Source organism: Ambystoma mexicanum, chromosome 3q (genome assembly GCF_040938575.1).
Source record: "Ambystoma mexicanum isolate Mex_15411 chromosome 3q, UKY_AmexF1_1, whole genome shotgun sequence".
NCBI classification, from domain to species: domain Eukaryota; kingdom Metazoa; phylum Chordata; class Amphibia; order Caudata; family Ambystomatidae; genus Ambystoma; species Ambystoma mexicanum.
The window spans coordinates 1195166229-1195192231 of NC_090926.1; the positions used below are offsets into that span (position 1 = coordinate 1195166229).

Below are 26003 nucleotides of genomic sequence, written 5' to 3' on the forward strand. Positions count from 1 at the left end.
CTATAATAACACAATACACACTAGGTATAATCCTACAATGCACACTAGGTATGTTCACACAGTACACACTAAGCATGATCACACAACACATGCAAGATATAATCCAACAATGCATATTAGGTATGATCACACAATACTGCTAAAGTATGATCACACAATGCCACCAGGTATGTTCACACAATACATATTAGGTATGACCATGCAATGTACACAAGGTATGGCCACACAATGCACAGTAGGTGTGATCACACAGTACGTACTAGGTATGATCACACAATGCACACTAGACATAGATATGAACACACAATGCACTCTAGGTATGATCACACAATACACACTATATATGATCGCACAATGCAGACTAGGTATAATCACAAAATACATACTAGGCATGATTGCACAATGCACGCTAGGTATGAACGTGCAATACATGCTAGATATGATCGCACAATACACACTACGTATGACCACACAATACACATTAGGTATAATCCTACAATGCATACTAGGCATGATCACAAAATACACTACGTATGATCAAACAGTGCACACTAGCTAGAATCAAACAATGCACACTAGGTATGGTCACACAATGCATGCTAGCTATGATCACACAATGCACACTCAATATAATCCTACAACGCAAACTATGTGTGATCACACAATACACATTGGGTATGATCACACAATACACACTAGGTATAATCCTACAGTGCTAGAATCAAACAATGCACACTAGGTATGGTCACACAATGCATGCTAGCTATGATCACACAATGCACACTCAATATAATTCTACAACGCAAACTATGTGTGATCACACAATACACATTGGGTATGATCACACAATACACACTAGGTATAATCCTACAGTGCTCCACTAGGTATGATCAAACAATGCACACTATGTATGAACACACAATACACACTAGGTATGATGACACAATACACATTAGCAGTGATCACACAATACATCTAAGGTGTGATCACACAACCTACACTAGGTATAATCCTACAATGCATGCTCGGTATGACACACTAAGTATGATCACACAATGCACACTAGCTATAATCCTACAATGCATACTAGGCCTCATCACACAATATACTATAAGTATGATCACACAATGCACAATAGATATGATCACACAATACACACTAGGTATGACCACACAATACACACTAAGTATGACCACACAATTCACATTAGGTGTGATCACAAAGTGCTCACTAGGTATGATCACACAATGCACTCTAGGTATGATCATACAATAAACAGTAAGTATAATCACACAAAACACACTAGATATGATCGCATAGTGCACCCTAGATATGATTGCACAATGCACTCTAGAAATGATTGCACAATGCAGACTAGGTATGATCACACAATGAAGCCTAGTTATGATCGCACAATGTACACTAGGTACGAATGCACAAAACACGCTAGATATGATTGCACAATGCATGCTAGGTATGATCACACAATACACACAATGCACACTAAGTATGGCCACACAGTGCACACTAGGTATGAAAGCACAATGCACAGTAGGTATGGACGCACAATAAACGCTGGGTATGATAGCACAAGGCAACCCAGGCATGATTGCACAAGGCATGCCAGGTATGATTTCACAATACACACTAGATATGATCACACAATGCATAGACAGTAAGCGTGAAACTGATGCAAGAACTTTTCAGTGTCAAAGCAAATCTTCTACTACATCACATGTTGTGTACTAGCAGTCCAAGTTTTCCCAATAGGAACTTGAACCCATCCCCCAACCTTGATTAAAAAAAAAAAACCTCTATAGCAAATGAAAGTCAATGTGGCACCAACCTATGGCAATAACTGGAGAAGGGCACACAATCACTACGTGAGTTCCAGGGAATGGATAAATGGGGAGAAACTGGTACCACGCCGGTAAACAAAGGCGTTAGAGGATTACCATAATACAGAGACACTTACCAAAGTGTGGCTGGGGGCAAGGGGGATAGCCCTAATGCTACCGATGAATTGCAGCCCTACTGGGGAAACATGTAAATACCAAGTGAGAGGTAACATCATTATATATTATAAACTGGATGAATATATGCATTTATATAATGAGCTGATGAATATGCACAAATGAAATAGAATCAGGATCCACTAAAACATATTAACATACACCTACTGTTCCAAATTCATTAAAGAGGAAGAGGGGGTAGAATGAATTAAGTCTATATATGGTCAAAAAACATTGGCCAAATGCAAAAGCGTCCTGTCTCATTGTATCGCCAGTGCTCCAGGACTAGAGTTGTCACAATTCATGACAACGATGTAAGGCAGGGGCCCCTATGTGGCACTCCAATAGCGGCGCTCAGTAAGTGCTGTAGAGCCACCACTTACTTTCAGTCAGGTGTCACTGTAGTGCTAACTAAGCACTGTAGAAATCACACCTATTGTCATTCCGGCACTCAAATAGCAGTGCTGAGTACCTTCTCTGGAGACAATAGCGGCGCTAAGTAAGTGCTGTAGAGACATCACTTGCGTTTAGTCAGGGGCCCCTGTGTGGCTCTCCAATAGTGGCGCTACATAAGTGCTGTAGAGGCAACACTTACTATCAGTCAGGCACCCCTCTGTGGGTATAGGGTAGTAAAATTGCGGCAAGAATGTCACCAGTAAAAAAAATGCTGCAAAAATGCTGTGGTTTGACCCAGTAAAGGTGTACCCCATTATAGCATTTAAGGGGAGTGGGGGTTGTGGGGGTGTCCACCGCTCCCCTTAAATGGTATAATGGGTCTGGGGGTTACGGGAGTGTCCCCCCGCATCCTTTACATGATTGTGGCGCAAAAAACCCACAGCATTTTTTCCGCAATATTTTGTATTCACAGCCATTTTTGCCGCAATTTTAAGAGATGGAACCCCTCTGTGGCACTCCACTAGTGGCGCTAAGTAAGTGCTCTAGAGACACCACTTACTTTCAGTCAGGGGCCCTGAGTGGCATTTAGCTGTAGTAGAGACACCCACTACTTTCAGTTAGGGGTCCCTGTGTGGCACTCCAAGTACGTACTGTACCCATTTATTTTAAGTAAAGCTGCTGAGCCCTCAACCTAAATAATTGGAATGCAAGTCACCAAACATAACTGCATGGTTGAATACTTTCCAACATGACCCGTTCCAATCTCTAAGTGCTTATCCAGTCCTGTTTTTTTTTCCTTGCATTCTGTAGTCTGAGTTTTATAATGGGTAATTTGGAACTACAAGTCCCAGAATGCAAAGGAAAAAAACAGGACTGGATAAGCACCTACAGATTGGAATGTTTCATGTTGACAAGCGTGTGCTTGTCTGATGCTATGCTCACAGAAAGAGAGCTAAGAAAAGGACTGAGTTGGGGCTTGAAAGTGCCCCAACTCTGAAACAGCATCCACGTTAAACCTATTATGAATACAGGAAAATTGGTGGGGGTGGGGGTCAGCGGCTTTACAACCACACCCTATGACCTATGACCTGATTGCTAATGTATCTAGCAGTCGACAACAAAAAATTGCTGGGTGGAAGTTTTTGAATTAATGTAAACCACTGGCATTGCAACCTTCCACCCCACTATTTTTACGCCTGTCTGCGCAATTGCAAAAGGGGTCCAGCCATATGCAAATCAGTCAGGTACTGCCACCAATGGGATTAGCCCTGCCCAAACTGCTAGGCCAGGTACCCTCTGCATGGAAACACAAGCAACCCCAGGCATTTTTCAGCCTTGTTGGGCCTCCTCAGTGAGCAGCTTGGTTCCCTATGGCACAGTGAGCAAGGGACCCACATCTGGGCATACCCTCTTGCACATAGGGAGACACACTAAAACCAAAATAGTGATGGGTAGAAGGTTTCGAATTAATCTAAACCACTAGCAGTGCTCTGGGCTACTTTCTGCTCCATTTTTTAGCCCGTCTGCACCATTGCCAAAGGGGTCCAGCCATATGCAAATCAGTCAGGTACGGCCACCAATGGGAGCGGCCTTGCCAAAACTGCTTGGCCAGGTCCCCTCTGCACAGAAACACAAGCAACCCCAGGCATGTTTGTCTCCTGTAGTTGTTGTTTGTCTCCCTATGTAAGAGAGGGTATGCCCAGAAGTGGGTCCCTTGCTCGCTGCAGAGGGGACCTGGCCTAGCAGTTCACGCTGGACTGCTTGTCCTTTTTACATAGACTTGATTAAAGATCAGCAGTTAAGGGTTAGCAATATTTGTTCCAATCAACAGCTTTGTAAGAAGCATGTAGGATGCCAGGCTATGCATTTAGTAGTGTAGTGCTTCGTAAGGTTGCAACGTTGAGCTATTTTTGGCTATTTCCAGCACAGTTGGGCAATTTTGAGCGAAATTGGGCGATGATGGGAAATTACAGGCATGCATGGGGTTTGAGCTATTTTGGGCCACTTTCGACTGCAGATCTGTGTTTGTAGTCCTCCTGACCCTGCCTCTCTACCAACACACATACACCCCCCAAGCCCATTCTGCCATTCTCTCTACCCTTCCTCTCATGCTCGCTTTCCTTCTTACTCTGTCACTCTCACCCTTTCTCACTCATAGTTCCTTCTGCTCATCATCAATGGCATCCTCTCTCAATGGCTTCCTCCCTTGCTGTATTCTCCTTGTCTTACTCTTGCCCACCTGCACCCCTTATCGCATCATGATTTGAAACTTTGCACTTTTCTCCTTTCACTTTGGTGCATAAAAATGCAAAATTCAAAGAACAGCTGGAAACACTAAAACTATTGGCTTTGGCACTGCTTGTTTCAATATGGGCCTAACAAGTGTAGTGATCAGGAACACTGTAATGTTAGAGCTCCTGTTGAATACATCTTTCGGCCACATTATTAATAAATAAATACAGGCAACAAATAGAAGAATTGTAACTCTCCTGCTCTGGTTGCAGTGAACAACGCGGGCATTGGGCAGATTGGCCCGATCGAGAGCTTCAGCATGGACGACATGAGGAAGGTGTTCGAGACCAACTTCTTCGGAGCAGTGCGAATGATCAAGGCGGTGCTGCCGGACATGAAGAGCAGGCGGGCCGGCCACATCGTGGTCATCAGCAGCGTGATGGGCCTGCAAGGTAAAGCCGCCCTGTGGCTGCGTCCAGACTCTGGCAGGCTGTAACTTTAGGGTGATCTCCAAATAGGGCGCTGGACAGGTTGGACCTTCTTCAAGAAATGATTAAGCCATGATTTTTAGTTACGACGTCCTTTCACCGCCTGCAATTTCATCCCCTGGCATTTTAACGTGTATATTACAACGAATATGCTCATCACATTTTTTAGGGGGGGGTGGGAAAGGACAGATAAGAGTTTGTGGGAGTAGGGAATAGCTAAAAATAAGTGAAGGAGAGGCGTTTGGGGTGGTACACGCCCCCATAAAAAACGGAAATTGATGAGAGTTTTCACACGTAAAAATGCCAGGGTATGAAATTGCAGGCGATGAAATGACATAGAACCGATGTTTATTGATATGCAGGCAGGATCAAGCTTGATTATCTCTAGGCCTAAGGGTAGTCCACTGAAAGTGATCACAGCTTTGTGGTTTAGAACTAAAGCTGACATAGTCCCCATGTTTATTGCTAGCGCTGGGAAAGGAACAAACATGACTTAGTTTCATGTTTTGATGTAATTATTTTTATATTGGATTGCAATTAACATTGATGCACAGACCTATTGTGGCCATCCGATGTAGCTCCTTCTTTTTCACAAATGCAGTTCCACCAACTAAAATTCCAACGAGGCGACATTATTTCAAAGAAACCTGTTTTTCTGTCTCATAATCCAAGTAAGTTTCTCTCTAGCGAAATTACTGGGGCCTTATTGATTGAGAGAAGAGTCATTATCGCAGGATAATGACCCACTCCTAAGTTGTCTCACGTCTTCAGTTGGGGAGGGTCATTATCTGAAGTGATAATTACCCCTCCGGAGGTCTAGAGGTCTAGAGGTCTATTAGCATATAGTGGTCATGCAAAATGGAGTTCTTGTTGTGAAGTAAAAACATAGTTTAATAAAATAGTAAGTAAAGTAAATACACAAAATGTGTTCTTGAATAAGATGTATCAGTTTGTATTTTGTAAAGAGCAAGATCCTTTTTAAAATGTAAACATTCATATTATTACACTGCAAAAGTTTCAGTATGAGCATACATTAGATGCAATGTAAAAGTGAAGGGTTTCTCAATAGAAAAATGACAGCACTGTTCCATCGCTAGCTTTCTCTTTGTTGTGTTAAATTGCATATTGACTGTCACATTGCAGGTGGAGTTAAAAAGGGTTTTCCACGAGAGAGATTAGTGTGTGGAAAAAAGTATTGCTGGAATACTTAGTGTTGTTTCCATGTCTACTTCTGAAGTCTGAATGTTTGGCATGCGGTCAATATCAGTAGTTATTGACTGCGTTCCTAGCATTCCAATTGGCTGAGAAGAGGTCCCTAATGATCTCTATGTGCTAAAGCTATTACTACATGCAGCTATATGAACTGCTACAGGATATAGTTGTACCAGTTGATTAGCCCGGTATCTATTCAAACAAGCATGTTTTGACTCCATCAACCTTGATTCTAATACTGGGAAGGAAGCAATGATGAAGAAACTGACCATAGTTTATAACTCAACGCTCATTTAGGGACTGAAGTATAGCCACCTTCTCCGCATGCAGTAGATGGTACATTTTTAAAAGAGCTCAGCTATTTTCTGAGTAAGACGGCTCTAAATATATTCAATACAATCCTCATTTCAGCTGTGCTTTAAGTTTTTAATGTTGTTGTAAACCTTTATTCAGCGTGAGCCATCAGGTACAAAATACAAACATATCATAAAACACACAAAACAAATACAGATTAAAACCCCTAACACTAAAAGTACATTGAAATATAAACAAATTAGAGCCATACGTCGCAATTGTTAAGCGCAGAGAACGAATATAATTCGGCGGATACCCGTCATTAACTTTTTCCTTACCCAACGAATGTTGACAGCAACAAAAAATACAATATTCCTATTTTCAGCAGATTTACAAAAATGCACAGCTTGCCTAGTTGTTGAGATCCCACAGAGTGTAAACAGAGGTATCAATCCTGCCTCCTCAGATCTTTAAGGCCTGCGCATAGAAGCAAGAGACTACCCAAACTCTCATCCTCTTTAAGTTTATGTGGCCCTCTGGAGGGGAATGCCACTAAGACCAATACAACAATGGAAACTTGGGCTGGTTTTAAGTATCCAGCATATGAAGCAATCTTTAGAGGAACTGGATTTGTTCCTGGATGTAAATGTGATGACAGTTTAAGGCATTGATCATTGTAGATAAAGACTCAGCCAGTTAAGATCACCTTTCTTTAATTAAGAGAGTGCACCCATATTATCTTTTGTCGACCTATAAAACAGTAACTATGATGTCTTAAAGAGGTCTTCCTTCACTGCGAGAGGACCAGTCTCCCATATCACCTAAATGACAAAACACAGGTTGGCTCTGTCTCTTTAAGACAGTCTTCACCTCAAATAGAAGCTTTTTTCAAGTCCCATGATTTCGTGTTCTGAGGCTGTCCTGCTTGCTGTAGGTTCACTGGCAGACCTCTGGCCCCACCCCTCCAGAAGTACTTCACATGCATGCCCAGAAGTGGGCCCATGCACCAGCTGTATCCTAGGAGATCAATCAAAAAGAGGGGTCATGAGACAATGATCAAGTCAATAACAAGTGCTGTCTCAGATGATACAGTAAGAGCTCTGGTATACACTTACAGGCCGATTCATGGAATAAATGTGCGCCGAAAATCCCGGCGCAGAGGGGCCAATACGTGCGCTGCGCCGAAAATTAGCGAAAAGCGCAGGGAAACCAGCGCACGTCGATTCATGGAAGTCCGTGCGCAAGAAAAGCAGAGGACGTGCGCCGAAAAAGCGCGCGGCGCAGGCCGGCGCACAGGTCAACCAACGTCGTGCGCCACGGCCACTGCGCCATCACTCCGAGCGCAGCGCACAGCTCTAAAGTAGGCGGAACACAGGGCGGGACACTCGGAATGGGGAATAAAATGGGGCACAACACTCGGAATGGGGAAGAATGTGGGCGGCACGGGAAAGTATAGGAGGCAAGTGCGCGGAACGCCCACACGCTCGCATACAACACGTATTCATGGAATAGAATAGGGCAAAAAAGCGCACGCTCAAAGCAGCGCACAGGCACAAACAGGCACAAACACGACCGCCACAAGAAAGCAGGCGGTAGCGTCTCTGCGCCTGCAAGAAATGTGCGCTAAAAGGTGCGCCAACAAATAGCACCTATATACAGACATGATCAATGTCCAATACTGTGGCCCTCCAGGACAAATGACGTACAAAGGGGTACCCACAAACACAGACACGCGCTGAGAGAAAAAATAAACGTGTGCGTGCATACCGGGGTGCGCGGGAAGTTGCACACGCGATATGGCCGGGTACGTGGATTACAGGGGTGCGCGGGAAGTTCCACACGCGATATGGCCGGGTACGTGGATTGCAGGGGTGCGCGGGAAGTTCCACACGCGATATGGCCGGGTACGTGGATTTCAGGGGTGCGCGGGAAGTTCCACACGCGATATGGCCGTGTACGTGGATTTCAGGGGTGCGCGGGAAGTTCCACACGCGATATGGCCGGGTACGTGGATTGCAGGGGTGCGCGGGAAGTCCCACACGCGATATGGCCGGGTACGTTGATTTCAGGGGTGCGCGGGAAGTTCCACACGCGATATGGCCGGGTACGTGGATTTCAGGGGTGCGCAGGAAGTTCCACACGCGATATGGCCGTGTACGTGGATTTCAGGGGTGCGCGGGAAGTCCCACACGCGATATGGCCGGGTACGTTGATTTCAGGGGTGCGCGGGAAGTTCCACACGCGATATGGCCGTGTACGTGGATTTCAGGGGTGCGCGGGAAGTTCCACACACGATATGGCCGGGTACGTGGATTGCAGGGGTGCGCGGGAAGTCCCACAAGCGATATGGCCGGGTACGTTGATTTCAGGGGTGCGCGGGAAGTTCCACACGCGATATGGCCGTGTACGTGGATTTCAGGGGTGCGCGGGAAGTCCCACACGCGATATGGCCGGGTACGTTGATTTCAGGGGTGCGCGGGAAGTTCCACACGCGATATGGCCGGGTACGTGGATTGCAGGGGTGCGCGGGAAGTTCCACACGCGATTAGTCAGGGTACGTGGATTTCAGGGGTGCGCGGGAAGTACCACACGCGATATGGCCGGGTACGTGGATTTCAGGGGTGCGCGGGAAGTTCCACACGCGATATGGCCGTGTACGTGGATTTCAGGGGTGCGCGGGAAGTTCCACACGCGATATGGCCGGGTACGTGGATTGCAGGGGTGCGCGGGAAGTCCCACACGCGATATGGCCGGGTACGTTGATTTCAGGGGTGCGCGGGAAGTTCCACACGCGATATGGCCGGGTACGTGGATTTCAGGGGTGCGCGGGAAGTTCCACACGCGATATGGCCGTGTACGTGGATTTCAGGGGTGCGCGGGAAGTTCCACACGCGATATGGCCGGGTACGTGGATTGCAGGGGTGCGCGGGAAGTCCCACACGCGATATGGCCGGGTACATTGATTTCAGGGGTGCGTGGGAAGTTCCACACGCGATATGGCCGGGTACGTGGATTTCAGGGGTGCGCGGGAAGTTCCACACGCGATATGGCCGTGTACGTGGATTTCAGGGGTGCGCGGGAAGTCCCACACGCGATATGGCCGGGTACGTTGATTTCAGGGGTGCGCGGGAAGTTCCACACGCAATATGGCCGTGTACGTGGATTTCAGGGGTGCGCGGGAAGTTCCACACGCTATATGGCCGGGTACGTGGATTGCAGGGGTGCGCGGGAAGTCCCACACGCGATATGGCCGGGTACGTTGATTTCAGGGGTGCGCGGGAAGTTCCACACGCGATATGGCCGTGTACGTGGATTTCAGGGGTGCGCGGGAAGTCCCACACGCGATATGGCCGGGTACGTGGATTGCAGGGGTGCGCGGGAAGTTCCACACGCGATATGGCAGGGTACGTGGATTTCAGGGGTGCGCGGGAAGTTCCACACGCGATATGGCCGGGTACGTGGATTTCAGGGGTGCGCGGGAAGTTCCACACGCGATATGGCCGGGTACGTGGATTGCAGGGGTGCGCGGGAAGTTCCACACGCGATTAGTCAGGGTACGTGGATTTCAGGGGTGCGCGGGAAGTACCACACGCGATATGGCCGGGTACGTGGATTGCAGGGGTGCGCGGGAAGTTCCACACGCGATATGGCAGGGTACGTGGATTTCAGGGGTGCGCGGGAAGTACCACACGCGATATGGCAGGGTACGTGGATTTCAGGGGTGCGCGGGAAGTACCACACGCGATATGGCAGGGTACGTGGATTTCAGGGGTGCGCGGGAAGTCCCACACGCGATATGGCCGGGTACGTTGATTTCAGGGGTGCGCGGGAAGTTCCACACGCGATATGGCCGGGTACGTGGATTTCAGGGGTGCGCGGGAAGTTCCACACGCGATATGGCCGTGTACGTGGATTGCAGGGGTGCGCGGGAAGTCCCACACGCGATATGGCCGGGTACGTGGATTTCAGGGGTGCGCGGGAAGTTCCACACGCGATATGGCCGTGTACGTGGATTTCAGGGGTGCGCGGGAAGTTCCACACGCGATATGGCCGTGTACGTGGATTTCAGGGGTGCGCGGGAAGTTCCACACGCGATATGGCCGTGTACGTGGATTTCAGGGGTGCGCGGGAAGTTCCACACGCGATATGGCCGTGTACGTGGATTTCAGGGGTGCGCGGGAAGTTCCACACGCGATATGGCCGTGTACGTGGATTTCAGGGGTGCGCGGGAAGTACCACACGCGATATGGCAGGGTACGTGGATTTCAGGGGTGCGCGGGAAGTCCCACACGCGATATGGCCGGGTACGTGGATTTCAGGGGTGCGCGGGAAGTCCCACACGCGATATGGCTGTGTGCTCCCAGGCATTACCTGTACACCCTCCATGGCCCCTGCAGGCAGCACACACCACAGGGAACTACCCTGCACACCTGCTCATGTCTCCCACCACCCCCACCCCCCATCCACCAGGGACACCCTCCACCAGGCCCCCACCCATGTCTCCCACCACCCCCACCCCCCATCCACCAGGGACACCCTCCACCAGGCCCCCACCCATGTCTCCCACCACCCCCAGCACTGTGGGGAACCTGCCAGCAGGCCCCCACCCATGTCCAACCCATGTCTCCCACCACCCCCACCCCCCATCCACCAGGGACACCCTCCACCAGGCCCCCACCCATGTCTCCCACCACCCCCAGCACTGTGGGGAACCTGCCAGCAGGCCCCCACCCATGTCCAACCCATGTCTCCCACCACCCCCACCCCCAGCACTGTGGGGAACCTGCCAGCAGGCCCCCACCCATGTCCAACCCATGTCTCCCACCACCCCCACCCCCCATCCACCAGGGACACCCTCCACCAGGCCCCCACCCATGTCTCCCACCACCCCCAGCACTGTGGGGAACCTGCCAGCAGGCCCCCACCCATGTCCAACCCATGTCTCCCACCACCCCCACCCCCCATCCACCAGGGACACCCTCCACCAGGCCCCCACCCATGTCTCCCACCACCCCCAGCACTGTGGGGAACCTGCCAGCAGGCCCCCACCCATGTCCCCCTGGCCCCAGGTCCTGACGATACACAATCATGGCAGTAATGGCCAGCATACCCAGCACAAACACCCACGCAAGGATTGCATGCACCCACATAGTGAATGCAATCACATGACACAACCCCAAAGGCAAGTATGCAAAAGAACACATGTCTGTCACACACACATACACAATGGGTGCAAGTGAATGTCAAAACCCATATCATGACATGTAAGAAACCAAAGAGAAAATAACACAAGTGTAAGATAATATAAAAATGTATTAAAAACACAAATCAAGTAAACCAATAAAACATACAACTATGTGGCAAAGTAAATAAAAGGTCCATGTCCGAGAACAAAAATGATAAACCAAAAAACAAAGGATTAAAAAATCAATATAATTTGTCCAAAGCAAAACCATGTAGTAGGAAATCAAAGAAAAACCATTACGTCATGGTGTAAACAATAAAAAAATTAAAAAATGTATCTCCCAAAATATATCAATATATACAGGAATGTTCCAGGGTCCATGAGCCCAACAGCACAAATGAAACCTAATACTAACTAATAAAATAAATATGTACAAAAAAGTGGCCATTGTCCGAGCGGTCCAAAATAATAAAAATAAATAAAGGAAACCTAGCACTAACTAACTAAAAAACTATATACAAAGGCAGCGGGCTAGTCCTGCGGCTCACTTGGTGATGCTGGCCAGGGCATCCTCGAACTCCATGTCAATGTCCTGGAGGCGGGACTCTGTCCTGGCCCCGAGGTCTCGCAGGGACAACCCCATGTGCTCACCAAAATCCCTGCGAGCCTCCTCGAGGCACTCAGCCCGCCTCAATGCCCGATGCATGGAGATCTCCGCCCTGGCCATGGCGAGCCGCTCCTCTTCCGCCCGCTGCCGCTCCGCACCTATCCGCTGGCCAAACTCCTCCCACACGGAACACACCGCCATGCCAGGGTTGCCCTGCCCTCCGGCCGATGCCTGCCCCTCTGATCTTGATGGCCCTGAGCCATGATGCCTCCCACGTCGAGCCCGCTGCTGCCTCCGACGCCACTGCCTCTGCCAGCACGACGGCATCCAGGCTGATGGTAACCACCGACGCCGTCGTGCACGTGCCCTGCCCGATGATGCCGGCACATCTTCCATCTGCTGGGGTCCACTTGCTGTGTCGTCCACCCCTGCTGGACCTCCGACTCCCAACTGTGGCAGGGATGGGATCCCCACCGAGCTGGCTGCATTGGTCGGGGCAGGTCCACAGGGGGCCATGGTGGCATCTGGGCCGGAAGACGGCAAGGAGAACGACCGTTGGATAGCCTGCACAGAGGAGGAGAGGGCCGTCAGATTGGCCAACACATGCAGGAACCCCCCGAACATGGCCGATCCCAATTGGGCCACGTCGGCACGGTGCACTTCGTGATGACGTGCGTGCTCCTCCCGGGAAGCACGCACGTCATCACGAATCACAGCCGTGCGCATCGCGACCCCAATCAGGACCTGCTCCACGCGGCCAGGGGTTCCCACGGCCGCAGGTGGAGGGGAGTCAGTTGACATGGACATCCCCACTACCTGCGGACGGGCCTGGGACGGGGCATCCCTGCTGTGCATGGTGGTGCACTCACAGGGTCAGGGACAGCGACATGCACAGGCACCTCCACGGTGACCTGTGCTGCCTCCTGCCCCTGGCCCTGGACTGCACCACTTGCACCAGCAGGGATGCTCCCACCAGGCCCCATGTGTGCACCAGTGTCGGCCTCCTCCTCCTCTGTGCAAACCACCAACCTGGATGGCTCCTCACCGTCTCCCGCCGTAGCAGGCCCCTGTGGGGGCTCACCCACCCCTTCCGCTGCAGCCGTGGGGGCATCCCCGCCGCCTTGCTCCACAGCGCCGTCTCCGCCCTCTTCTTCACTAGCCGCTGCGTAGAGGGAGACAAAGGACACAAGCATCAGGCTACTGTAAAATGGTCCCCTAGACAGGAAGCAATAGCAGATGAGCACCCCTGTCAAAGTACACTTCCATCATGTCCCTCCACAACACATGGGTCAGTCCAGGCAAAACACACACAGTAACAGGCATGGTGCATGCCATGCACATTTCCATGCATGTCCAATTGACTCTTGAAACATTCAATGATATGTGACTCACATGCATCATGGCTCATGCATATCACATGCACACACTTCACCTCAGTCACATCCATCTGGCCCCAAACACAACGAACACAGGCGAAACAAGGGTTAGTTGGGTGCGTCACAGAATCTGTGCATTGTCACACACATGTGTCATGCATCCATGGCATGCACAAGTCACAGACACGCAGGTCAGGCACACAGACATGGCTACCATATATGTACCTGGCATCAGCACCCATCCTTCACCCCCATCCATGTCCAGGTACAGAGACTGGCATGCTCTCATGTCCTAAATCTGCATAGGGCTCCCCATGCCACATTTCAACACATGCAACAACCATGTGGGTCACACATCACTGGTCGCACATGCATTACCATGATGTCCCTGCACACATACATGCATACATGGCCCATGGCACACATACAGGCAAGTATCATAGAACCAGCACACCGCAACATGCCCTGTCTCACACAGTAATGCTTGCACACTTACCGCTCAACTCCAGACGGGCCTCCCTCTCAAGGACCTGGGCGTGGAGCGCTGGGCGTACGCGTTCCAGGACCCTCTTCTGGATGGAACTCATGCGGCCCCGGCCCCCCTCCACGAGGCGCCGGGCCTTCACAAGGGTCCTGGACCTCAAGTCCTCCCAGCGCTTCTTGATCTTCTGGACGTTGCGGGTTGCCACCCCCTCCGCGTTGATGGCAACCACACAGTCGGCCCAGATCCTCTCCCGTCCTTCCTTGCTGGCGCGGGACGATCCAAAGAGGGCATCATACTGCCCCAGGACATGCTCCACCAGGACACCAACTTCGGTGGCAGTGAAGCTGGTGCCCCTCTGCCCCTCTGGCCTGGGGTTGCCACTGGTGCCAGATGTCGAAGTGCCCGACATGGCAACCCCAGAGGCAGGTGTGGGTGGGCAACTGGGTCCTGGGGCTGGGCTGTGGAGCGATGTAATCCCAGTTGGGAGTCTTCAGTTCCAGCAGGGGTGGACACAGCAACTGGACCCCTGCAGATGGCTGATGTGCAGGCACCAAATGGCAGGGCACGGTGGCAGCAGGCAGGCAGGCAGGCAGGCAGCAGCAGATAGCACGTGGGAGGCTGCTCAGGGCACTGGGGGGGCAGTAACTCGGCCTTCTGGGCAGGAGCGTGGTGTTCCGTGTGTTTTCGGGTGGCCAGCTTGATACGGAGTGATTTGGCACGTGAAATTCCTGCACGTCAGCGTGAAATCCGAGGAAAGGGCCTTAGCGCGTAAGTGCATCAGCACGCATACGCGATTCTATTGGACCAGAGTCCCTCACCGCGTAAGCGCGTCTGACGTGATCCGCACGGGCGTTCCCCACTCAGCACGTGATGACGGAGCACACGTGGAAATACTGCACGTCAGAGTGTCATCGTGTGTAATTGGCCAAAAGTGCGCGTACACGCGATTGGCCAATGTACGTGTATTACATCGCGTGTAATTGGCCAAAAGTGCGCGTACACGCGATTGGCCAATGTACGTGTATTACATCGCGTGTAATTGGCCAAAAGTGCGCGTACACGCCATTGGCCTATGTACGTGTATTACAGGGGTGCGCGGGCACTTACACACGCAAGTACGTCAGCGCACCTGTATGCCTGCTGCGTGGGAATTTCCACACGCTATTGGAGTGGGAACTAGATTCCAGGGGTGCGAGGGTCACACGCTCGCCTAGAACACGCACAAGGCATTAATTTGCGCACTTATCAATAAACAAGCCAGATGCCAGGATGAACATACCGTTCCTAGCAGCAGTGGCAGTGGGCTACCAAAGGAGGAGGAGGAGGAGAGTCAGGGCCAGAATATTCACACCCAGAACCAGCCTATTCGGGATGCCTGATGACCAGGTGTATGGGAGGTACAGGTTTCCAGCACACATCATACTGGACCTGGTCAGTGAGTGGGAGGATGACCTCACATCACCCACCCTGTGCTCCCAAGCACTCAGCCCCCTGCAGAAGGTCCTGAATGTACTGCACTTCTTGGCCACTGGATCCTTTCAGCGGACAAGTGCCATAGTGGGTGGTGTGTCACAGGCCACACAGTCACGCTGCCTACACCAGGTCTTGAACATCATCACTGCACGGCCATCAGTCCGCAGGCACATATATCTCCCCAGGACTCATGCAGAAAGGCGGACGTGCATCCAGGAATTCTATGGTGTGGCTCAATTCCCCAAAGTGCTTGGTGCAATTGACTGCACACATGTGGCTCTACGTCCACCCAGGGCAACAGAGCACATCTATAGAAACCGCAAGCACTGGCATTCCATCAACGTGCAAGTTGTATGCAATGCCAAGGGAATAATCACATCAGTATATGCCAACTATCCCGGGTCCACCCACGACAGCTTCATCTACAGAATGTCTACACTATGCCGGGACCTGGAGGCTGGCCAGCATGGAGATACATGGCTGCTTGGTGAGCATGAATGCCACTGCACATGCATGCATGTCAGATACTGGGTCATGACACAACACCACTAATGATACCCATCACCACCTCCGCAGGGGACAGTGCCTACCCTATCAGCCCCCACATGATGACCCCAATCCGGAACCCCACCACGCCACCCGAGGTAAGGTACAACACAGCCCACATTGCAACACGGGGCATAGTGGAGCGCACATTCGGAGTGCTGAAGTCACGCTTTCGCTCCCTTGACCGTTCTGGCGGGCAGCTGTTATATGCTCCCCGAATAGTGTGCAGGATCATAGTGGCAGCATGTGTCCTGCACAACGTTGCAACACGCCGGGGCCTGCCCGTGGACATGGTGGTGCCCCCACATCCACAACCACATGCACGCCCGCTGCGCATGGGAGGGGAAAGGGCACGGGGGGTGGCAGCCCGTACGCAACTGGTGGCCAACTTCTTCACCTAGGAATCACAGTGCTGGCTAGTGCACACTGCTCTGGCACATACCATCTGACAATCAATGATGACACTACCTGACAATGTCACAAAATTACTCGACAATAAACTGTCAGATACACATCAGCCTGAGATTGTTAACATGGAAGTGTCACTATGTGTGCACCCCTACCTACACATACACCAGCAATGCATCACAACGAGAAGACACAACTCCATCAATCAAATATGCATTGCCACAGGCGATTCACTACATGACAACATTGCCATGTCACCCATTCCCTTCACAGTCCCGCCACTGAGGACACCATGTCATGGTATGTGAGAGCAAACAAACTGGCCATCACAACATGACACCGGTGTCACAAATAGCAGTGCCCCAAATGGAACATAGCCGCACTTGAACAGCTAACCGCGCTGGAGCCACTACTACACACCTGTGTAAGAGTAATTTCAATCAAATTACACACCAACCCACCCTGAAGCCCACCCAAACAAGACACAATGCATGTAATCAATGGTAGTCTCATTACCTGATTCTGCTGGTATGTCCTCACCGTCCAGATGTACAGTGATGGCGCCACGCAAAAGTGTCAGTGCACATCTACCGACATGTAGTCTGACTCCAGAGAGTATGCCCGTGTGAAGAACTGTGTGAAATACCTGCAAAACATGAGCAACATATGTAAGTAGAGGCACATATCAAACCATCATGCATAGTTAGGTGCAACAACAATGTACACTATGAATGTCTACACAGTATTGACTATGGACTGGCCAACAGCTCATGGGAGTCCAATGTCACCGTGTAATTTGCTGTCACTTGGGCACACCCTTTGCAAGCCCATGGAAACGGAAGCAGGAGGGGTGTGGATGTCTGCTACCCAAGCATCTAAACCAAACTCAGGACAAGCCTGCATGTGCCCAGCCACAATACAGTGTATGCCCAGGTACCCACACAAGGCAACACTCTTGGAAAAGAAAAAAGAAAATTGAGAAAAAATGGCCATGAAAGGGCCGGCGGGGGGGGGGGCACCTATGAGGTCCGAGGACAGGATGCACGCCACAATCCACCTGTGTGGATCATGGGAAACTAAAACACCCCATAGGCTCGTGGCCCACACGGCTACTCTGTTGTGGGAGATGAGTCGCTATCGCTCTGGCCAGACCCTGCAGCTGACTCAGGAGGTGGGGGAGCTGCCTCAGAAGATGGTGTGACAATGGGAGGCAGCCCACGCAAAGCACGAGTTTGCTCCTCCATGGCTGCAAGCAGGCGGGTCTGGTAGTTCTGGTTCTGGGTTATAATCATGCGGAGGTCCCCATGCAGTAACTCCCGGGATGACCTGACCTCCGCACGAGTTGCCTGCATCTCGGCCGAGAGCGTCCGTGTCAGACGCTCCAGCTGCTCCTCTGTCCTTCTATGGGATGAAGCCTCAAGCTCTAACAGGGTCGACCTGAGGTGACGGAATTCTTCCCTCAGGCCTTCCCTGTGGCGCTGGGACTCCATGGAAAGTGATTCCCGCAGAGTCGCCAGTGCCGCCCGCCTGTCCTTGTTGGACGCCAACATATCCTCCCTGTGTGCCTGGCTGATGGACTCTGTAGCCTGCTCCAGTCGCTCCATCAGCCTTTCTGGGGGGACAATGGAAGTGGCCACCCTATCCATGGCCTGTGCAATCATCTCGGATGATGCTGCCTGTTGGTTGGCCATACCGTAGATGGATTGCTCCCAAGCGGTATTGCCAGGTGGCATACGGCCACCACGTTGACGGGCACCACACCTGCCTGGGGCAAGGCGGACTGCGCCTTGCTGTGCCGGCAAGGCCTCAGGCTGCAGGACTGCATTCCCTCTCTGATCTGCAGCCCCAGGAACAGGATCAGAGATTGTGTGGTGTGGCCCTGCATCCGTAACCACCGGAGGCTGAGCTGCCGACACTGACATCCCCATTGAGGGCAATGGCCCGGCTGCAGGTGGGTCGGACAGAGGAGATTCTCTCCCAAGAACACTCACCTGCGACTGCACATAGGTGTCATCCTCCGAGTCTACACCTGAATACTGCTCGGGGGAGGAACCCCCAGAGACACCCCTCGACAGCACGACCTGCAGCACTTGTGGGTTTTCACCCACAAACACACCACGTCCCTCACTTGTGGAAGGTCGGCCCGGGTTGCCCTCCTGGGACGGCTCAACCACCACATCCCCAGCATCAACAAGTGCTTCGTCCCCTGCAAAGACATGAAAGAGAAAAATGGAAACAGGCATTAGCACCATGGCATGCAACAAGGGCTGATGAACAACAGAGGCAGTAGTTCTACGACACATGTCCCACATGACTGGGAGACCTCCTATGCATTCACCATCACTGGGTCTGTAGGGGAGGCTCAGGGCATACAATGTACAGATTGGAGAGCAACGCCTGCTCACCATGCTGCCTAGCACTGCCATCACACATTGGCCGGTGATTGCCATGTCAAAGGCACATGCCATCACACACATGGCATGTGACATAGCCACCAAGTGAAGAGGGAGAGGAGGGCAACTTTTTTGGATTTCTACCACTCTGGTCCTGACATTGCATCATCACATCAATAAGTTGACATGTTGTACATGGATCTGCTAGTCCAAATTGGCCACGATGCACAGTGCCTTGTCTACATCAACAAAATGCAGTAAACAATGAGATTCCACCTCCCCATCACCTGTAAAGGAATCATATAGCATTCGTGAAGCACCGGTCCAGAAATGTATGAAGGTACAGCGGAGCACTGAGGGGTGGTGGGGCAGTAGGGGATGCCAGTCAACAATCCTACTGGTGCTGGTGTCATTCATGTCACGCAAGTGCAGGGGTGGGTGGCACAATGATGTGCAAGGGGAAGTGGCGGCTGGAAGTGCTGTACAAGGTAAGTAGGACTTAACGTCAAGGGCAGATGGTGTTAGGCGCAGACAAGTGCTGGGGGGGGTGGCCTATAGGGGTACAGAGACAATCATGCAGTGCTGTGGGCTCGGAGGGGACAGGGGAGGTACACACTGCATCTGGCTCGGCAAGGTCCTTGCAGATTTCTATCTGTCCTGCAGAGTTGTCACATGCCGCAGATATGTGCCCTTGGATTGGGGATCTCATCTTGGTGAAAAGGGTGAGGCGCTATTGCCTTTGGAGCATGTGGCAGGCCAGTTTGCCAGAGGATGAGCATGATGCAGGACATTCCCTCTCTGCCACCCGGCACCTGTGGTCTGGGTTCACATGATCCGAGTCATGCCAGGACTCTGCATTGGCATGGGGCTTCAGACAGGTGGTCATGACCGTGGCAAAGACATCCAGTGTACCTGACATAGAGTGGAGCATGGAGTGGGCCCTGTCAGGATGGGAGTGAGCCTAAGGGGGAGCTGGATGGGGGGGAGATTTCGGCAGCATGAGCCTCGACTGACACACACTTCATGGGTTGGAATACCAAGAAGGTGTGTGACAGTGGTGAGGGTGGCTTTGCCTGTGGTGTGGTGAGGGTGAGCTGGGAGGAGAGGAGAATGTGATCACTCCAGGAGAGAGGAGTGCAGAGATGGACGGAGAGGGGAAAGTCAGATGAGATCAGAGCATCAAGAGTGTGCCCTGCAGAATGAGTAGGGACAGACGGGAGTCTAGAGGGTGAGAGGGAGTTGCTGAGGTCACAGAAAGGTCACGTGGGGGCGTCAACAAGCATGCAGGTGGATGCGTACAGCAACAAGGAAGAGGATTTCTGTGTCTGGGGACATGAGTGAGGAGGAGAGGTGAGGACACTCAGAAAGGAAGTAGTACATTTGACCAGTTTTCCCAGACACAGTACGCACAGTTTGTGAATGTCAAGGTGTGGTAGAGAGAGACGTCACACAAGCCATTCCAGAGTGGAGTAGGTCTAAGTAGGAGTGACAGTGGCAGGAATACCCTCAGGGAAGCCAAGGGCACACCCCCCCTGCACAGTAGTGGCGGGCAAAGGAGAGGGTCTCCTGAACATCAGGTAGGAGTGTGTGAAGGATGCAGACAGAGCTGGCCGTCAGACATGTTTCCATGAGACCAAGGATGTCAAGGTGCATAACCTCATGTAAGTGACAGATATCGGAGGAATGCCTGATGCAGCCGCAGTGAACGGAGTGTAATTGTGGAGGAGGTTGACAGCCTTGGAGGACTTACGGGGAGTGCTAGAGATCAGAGGTGCAGCATGTGTAGGAGTTGGAGTGGGAGGCGGAGAAGGATCATGGGAGGGTGCAGGGAGGCAGTGCAGGATTGATGAGGAGAGAGGAGGGGGGACAGCAGGAGAGGTAAGGAAGTTGATGAGATGTGGCTAGCATTTCTCAAGGAGAATGAGGTTGGCCTAAGGGCCTTGGACTGAGATGCTCCCATTACCATGCACATCAATTGTGGCCTCTGAGGATTGGAAGGAGGCCAGGAGTACACCCCAACGGGTCCCACCATTGATGGTGGAAGAGGAGCAAGGAGAGAGGACAGGGACCATGTGAAGGGTCTATGGGACAGGCAAAGGCATGTATGAGCAGATGTCAGTGAGAGTTGGCTTTGAGTAGGCTCAGATGCACTTGTCAGCAATAGGGTGGGTCGCATTGGAGGGCAGGGTGCCCTCATTTGACTGTTAGCAAGCAGGTGTCGTGAGTAGGGCACGATGGTCTGAACTGTAGAAGTCAGGGAAGATAGACCATGAAGAGCAGCATGGAGTGTGAGGGAATGGGGCTCGAAACCAGACGGTACCAAAGCACACAGGTAGGAGGTGGATGTCAAGGCAACATCCACAGTATGACAGCATGTTGGTTGGCATTTATATACAGAGGACGCATTAGCATGTGGTATCATTGCATGTCAGGCATGTGAAGATGAAACTTGATTGGCTGGGGGAAAGTATAGGAATGGTATGTAAGACATCAGATGAATAGACAGGGGAGTATGAGCAACAATGTAGTGACAAAATGACAATTCAAGGGCAACTTCCATGGTGTAGGGCCATATGTGCACTGTTGCCAGTTGGGATAGTGCTGTGGGCAGATGGTGTTGCACTGAACATACTGGATGAGGCACATGGGTGCCACTATCTACTCTGCCACACACCCCCTTGACAGGCACCCAACATGGATGCTTCACACACACACCATGCACATGGATAATACACACATGCATGTGCACTCACCGGATGATGCCTCGTAATCAGGGAGATCTCCCACACCTTGGAGTTGTCCCTCGGTGACGTAGGATCCAGCTACGGACTCGTGTGGTGTGAGTTCTATTTCCTGTGCTGGGGACCCACCTCCAGTCACCAAGGTTGCGGCATGACTTGAGGCCAGCTTATCCTTTGCCCTGCGCTTAAGGTCATTCCAGCGCTTCTGGCAATCACTAGTTGTGCGCCTCACTACTCCAAGGGCACTTATTCTGTCAGCAATGGTCTGCCAGTGTGCCTGGCGTCTGGCATGTGTGGTCTTGGACCCTGCAACGATGACCATTTCCCTATCATGATCTGACACATACTGAACAAGTGCATTCAGTTCGGCGTCTGTGAAGCTTGGCTTCCTTGATGGGCCGGACTGTGCAGCCGTGCCTGGGGAATCAGCCTGTGCCGGACGTGCACTCTTCCTCTTGCGCTTGGAAGGGGGTGGGGATCCAGAGTGTCCTACGCCGCTGTGGACACTAGGGGCAGGAGCCGTGGTGGACTCAGTACTGGGTGTGTGGGATTGCACACTCAGCATGGGAGTAGGTGCAGGCATTGGGGGTAGTGGGATGGGGTCAGGCCTGATCTGAGGTGCATGAACTAGGACCGACACAGTCTTGGCAGGGTGTATGAGAGGTGGGGTGGATGGAGCCACACCCTGGATACGGGGGCCAGCAGATGACCTATCTGGCATAGATGCGCGTGCCCTGATGACACCAATGTGCACCGGTGCACGTGCAGTGGACCTGCTGACCTGGATGTCAGCGATGGGATCACCCTCGGACAGGTCTGCTGCCACAATGGGCTGGTCCAACAAGGGCTGATCAGGGTTGGTATCAGCCACATGACCCTCAACTGGGGGGGGGGGCATGGGTGTCCCTGACTGGTCCTCCAGACTGGGGGGGACAGGGGCACCCTGCAAGTCACAACCACGTCCCCTAGTGGATCCTCCACGGCCACCACGTGTGGCTCGGCCACCTTTGCCACCCTTACGGCTTGCACGCCTCCCAACCATGGCACTGATGTTATTGTGCGTATGGGAGTCGGTGTGCACAATTGTCCTGGGCAATTGGGTGTCAAAGGGGTTGGGTACCAGATGGTATTCGTACCCTAGTGCAGTGGCAAGGCTATATGACACCCCTGGGGAAAGATGACGGGTCACGCAACGCACAGGCACCCCAGAAAAGTTAAGGAACGTGCACAATACCCCTCCTAGACCACGTGTGCTGATGGAAAACCCTGCACTACGCTGTGGCATCCAGTAACACAATGAACGTATGCGTGTCACACGCAGCCTAGAATGACCTCTGAAGGGGTAGGCTACACACGGGGCAAGCACAGAAGTTAGATACGTGCGTGACTCACCGTCTGCCAGGTAAAAGAGCGTGAAAAATGAGCGCGTTTGGTTGGCAACACCCCCGCCAAAAGAAGATGTGTACGCTGTCTGAGGAGACAGGACAACAGTAGAAGGGGACACTGTTTGAGGGAACAGGCCCAGGTAAACCAGTACAAGAGGAAAAAGAGAAAAAGCTGTCAGAGGTAACAGGGAGTACGAACTGGAAACGCCGTGAAGTAAATCGCGTGTGAAACGACAAGAAGTACAGAATTCACCCACTCGCTCTCCACGAAAAGCACGTACAAGGAAATGGTGTTCAACACTACCTTATATACAGGCCCACACGTACAGCGTCACTTACGGCGTGTACGTGCTTGGCCCATGTTCACCAATCACACGCTTTGTCACTTCTGCGTGTGGATCCTTTTTCACCAATCACACGCTTTGACACTCCTGCGTGTAGCTCACTTTTCACCAATCACACGCTTTGTCACTCCTGCGTGTAGATCCATTTTCACCAATCACACGCTTTGTCACTCCTGCGTGTAGATCCATTTTCACCAATCACACGCTTTGACACTGCACGTGCAGGTAACTATAGACGCACATATGCTGGTGACGGGTTTTCGCGCGATTCGCTGAGTGTGGGGTTTTCACGTGCAAAATCACTCCCTATCAGGCTGTCCACGCGTCCAAACACGAAAGACCACGCTCCTGGCCAGGAGGCCGAATTACAGTCCCCCAGAGCCCTGAGCACGCTCCCACCTGCCATCTGCTGCTGCCTGACTGCCTGCTGGCCACGTGCCCCACAGTGCTGGTGGGTGGGGGTGGTGGGAGACATGGGTGGGGGCCTGGTGGAGGGTGCCCCTGGTGGATGGGGGGTGGGGGTGGTGGGAGACATGGGTGGGGGCCTGATGGCAGGTGCCCCTGCACTGCTGGGGGGTGGGGGTGGTGGGAGACATGGGTGGGGGCCTGGTGGAGGGTGCCCCTGGTGGATGGGGGTGCAGGGGGACATGATCAGGTGTGCAGGGTAGTCCCCTGTTTTGTGGGCTGCCTGCAGGGGCCGTGGAGGGTGTACAGGGTACACCTGTGAGGGCCCACCCAGCCTATTCGCGTGTGATAATTCCCACGCACCCCTGTGATACACGTACCCTGGCCAATCGCGTGTTGAACTTCCCGCTACCCCTGTAATACACGCACCCTGGCTGTTCGCGTGTGATAATTCCCGCGTACCCCTGTGATACACGTTCCCTGGCCTATCGCGTGTTCTACTTCACGCGTACCCCTGTAATACACGTTCCCTGGCCAATCGCGTGTTGAACTTCCCGCTACCCCTGTTATACACGCACCCTGGCTGTTCGCGTGTGATAATTCCCGCGTACCCCTGTAATACACGTTCCCTGGCCTATCGCGTGTTCTACTTCACGCGTACCCCTGTAATACACGTACCCTGGCCAATCGCGTGTTGAACTTCCCGCTACCCCTGTAATACACGCACCCTGGCTGTTCGCGTGTGATGATTCCCGCGTACCCCTGTAATACACGTTCCCTGGCCTATCGCGTGTTCTACTTCACGCGTACCCCTGTAATACACGTTCCCTGGCTAATCGCGTGTATAACTTCACGCGTACCCCTGATATGCACGTTACCCGCTTTGCGTTCCTTGTTTGGCAGCCCTGTAAACTGGTCCAGGGTTAGCGCAGCCCTTTGCGATGATTTAGCGATTTTGATGGCTTTTCCTTGCGCGAGGGCGTTCTTGGGGGCGTTACTGGCGCTGCTGCAGGGTCGCTGCGATACTCTGCGCCACGGCTGGTTTGGGAGCCTAAAATCCATGAATACGCTGTGCGCCGGATTCGGTTTTGGCGCACGCGGCTGGCGCAGACTATCGCACGCGCACGCTGTGCGCCAGCCGCGTGCGCTACTTGTGCGCTGAATTCTATGAATTACCCTGTTAATTGTTCCATTCGCAACTGAGCAGGCCAATAGAATTTATAAGAACAGTATTTCACAAGTACAAGGGAACAATATGGCAAACCAGTTACAAGCCACAATGAAGACAATCGCACGTACATCCCGTGCTGCAAAGGTTGACATTCTGGATATAAGGCTGGGACACATATAGAAAAGCTGCCTGAGGAGTCACAAGGGAATCACAGGTTGTGTTTGGGAACTGGCACAGGTAAACGGAACACCTCTGCAGAGGCACGCGCTCCCTGAAAAGGCGTGTCTAGACAGAAGGGCTCCAGGGCCATGGAGAGTTCCGTTTGCTTAAAGAAGATAACGCGTGGCACTCAGCTGAGCACAGATTGAAATGCAGAAACTTGGTTAACGATTAGCTTGTGTGCTGAGAAAGGAGCACATAAATATTGCACTAGGGAAGGCTTTCTGTCCTTCAATCATATACATATGGATGGTGAAATGTATACATTTGTATTTCCATAATGTAGTATTCGTTGTTTGTGCAAACCTAATCAGGTTAGGCCAAGTTATGTGTTATTTGGTTTGTATGAGCAGGAGGGGTTTTGTGACGCAAATACTGTCTGGAGGGTATGCAAATGCTGTGGGTTTTTGTGTATAAATACTGGGGTCAGATGTGCACATTTTGAGCTCAGTTTCCATCCTTCCGAGGGTGGCTGATGTCCCGGCCGTGATTAAACGGTTGCTTTCTGGGATCTCATGTCTGTCTCTCATTGCAATGTCGGGTTTGGTTAAACACAACCTCCAATCCATTGGGATATGTGATTAAATATATTCTTCCATTCGTATAACAGATGAAATCAGTTAGAGATACAA

The 26003-nt window shown here is 51.8% G+C and overlaps 1 protein-coding gene across 2 annotated transcripts in view; it reads left to right on the plus strand.

Moving 5' to 3' along the window:
- Positions 1–26003, plus strand: part of RDH8 (retinol dehydrogenase 8) — a 253867-nt gene that overhangs the window by 102531 nt on the left and 125333 nt on the right. For both annotated transcript variants that reach the window (XM_069604042.1, XM_069604044.1), the window contains one exon: positions 4913–5092. In XM_069604042.1, the coding sequence (XP_069460143.1) occupies positions 4913–5092 (180 nt within the window). The remainder of the gene's footprint in view (positions 1–4912; positions 5093–26003) is intronic.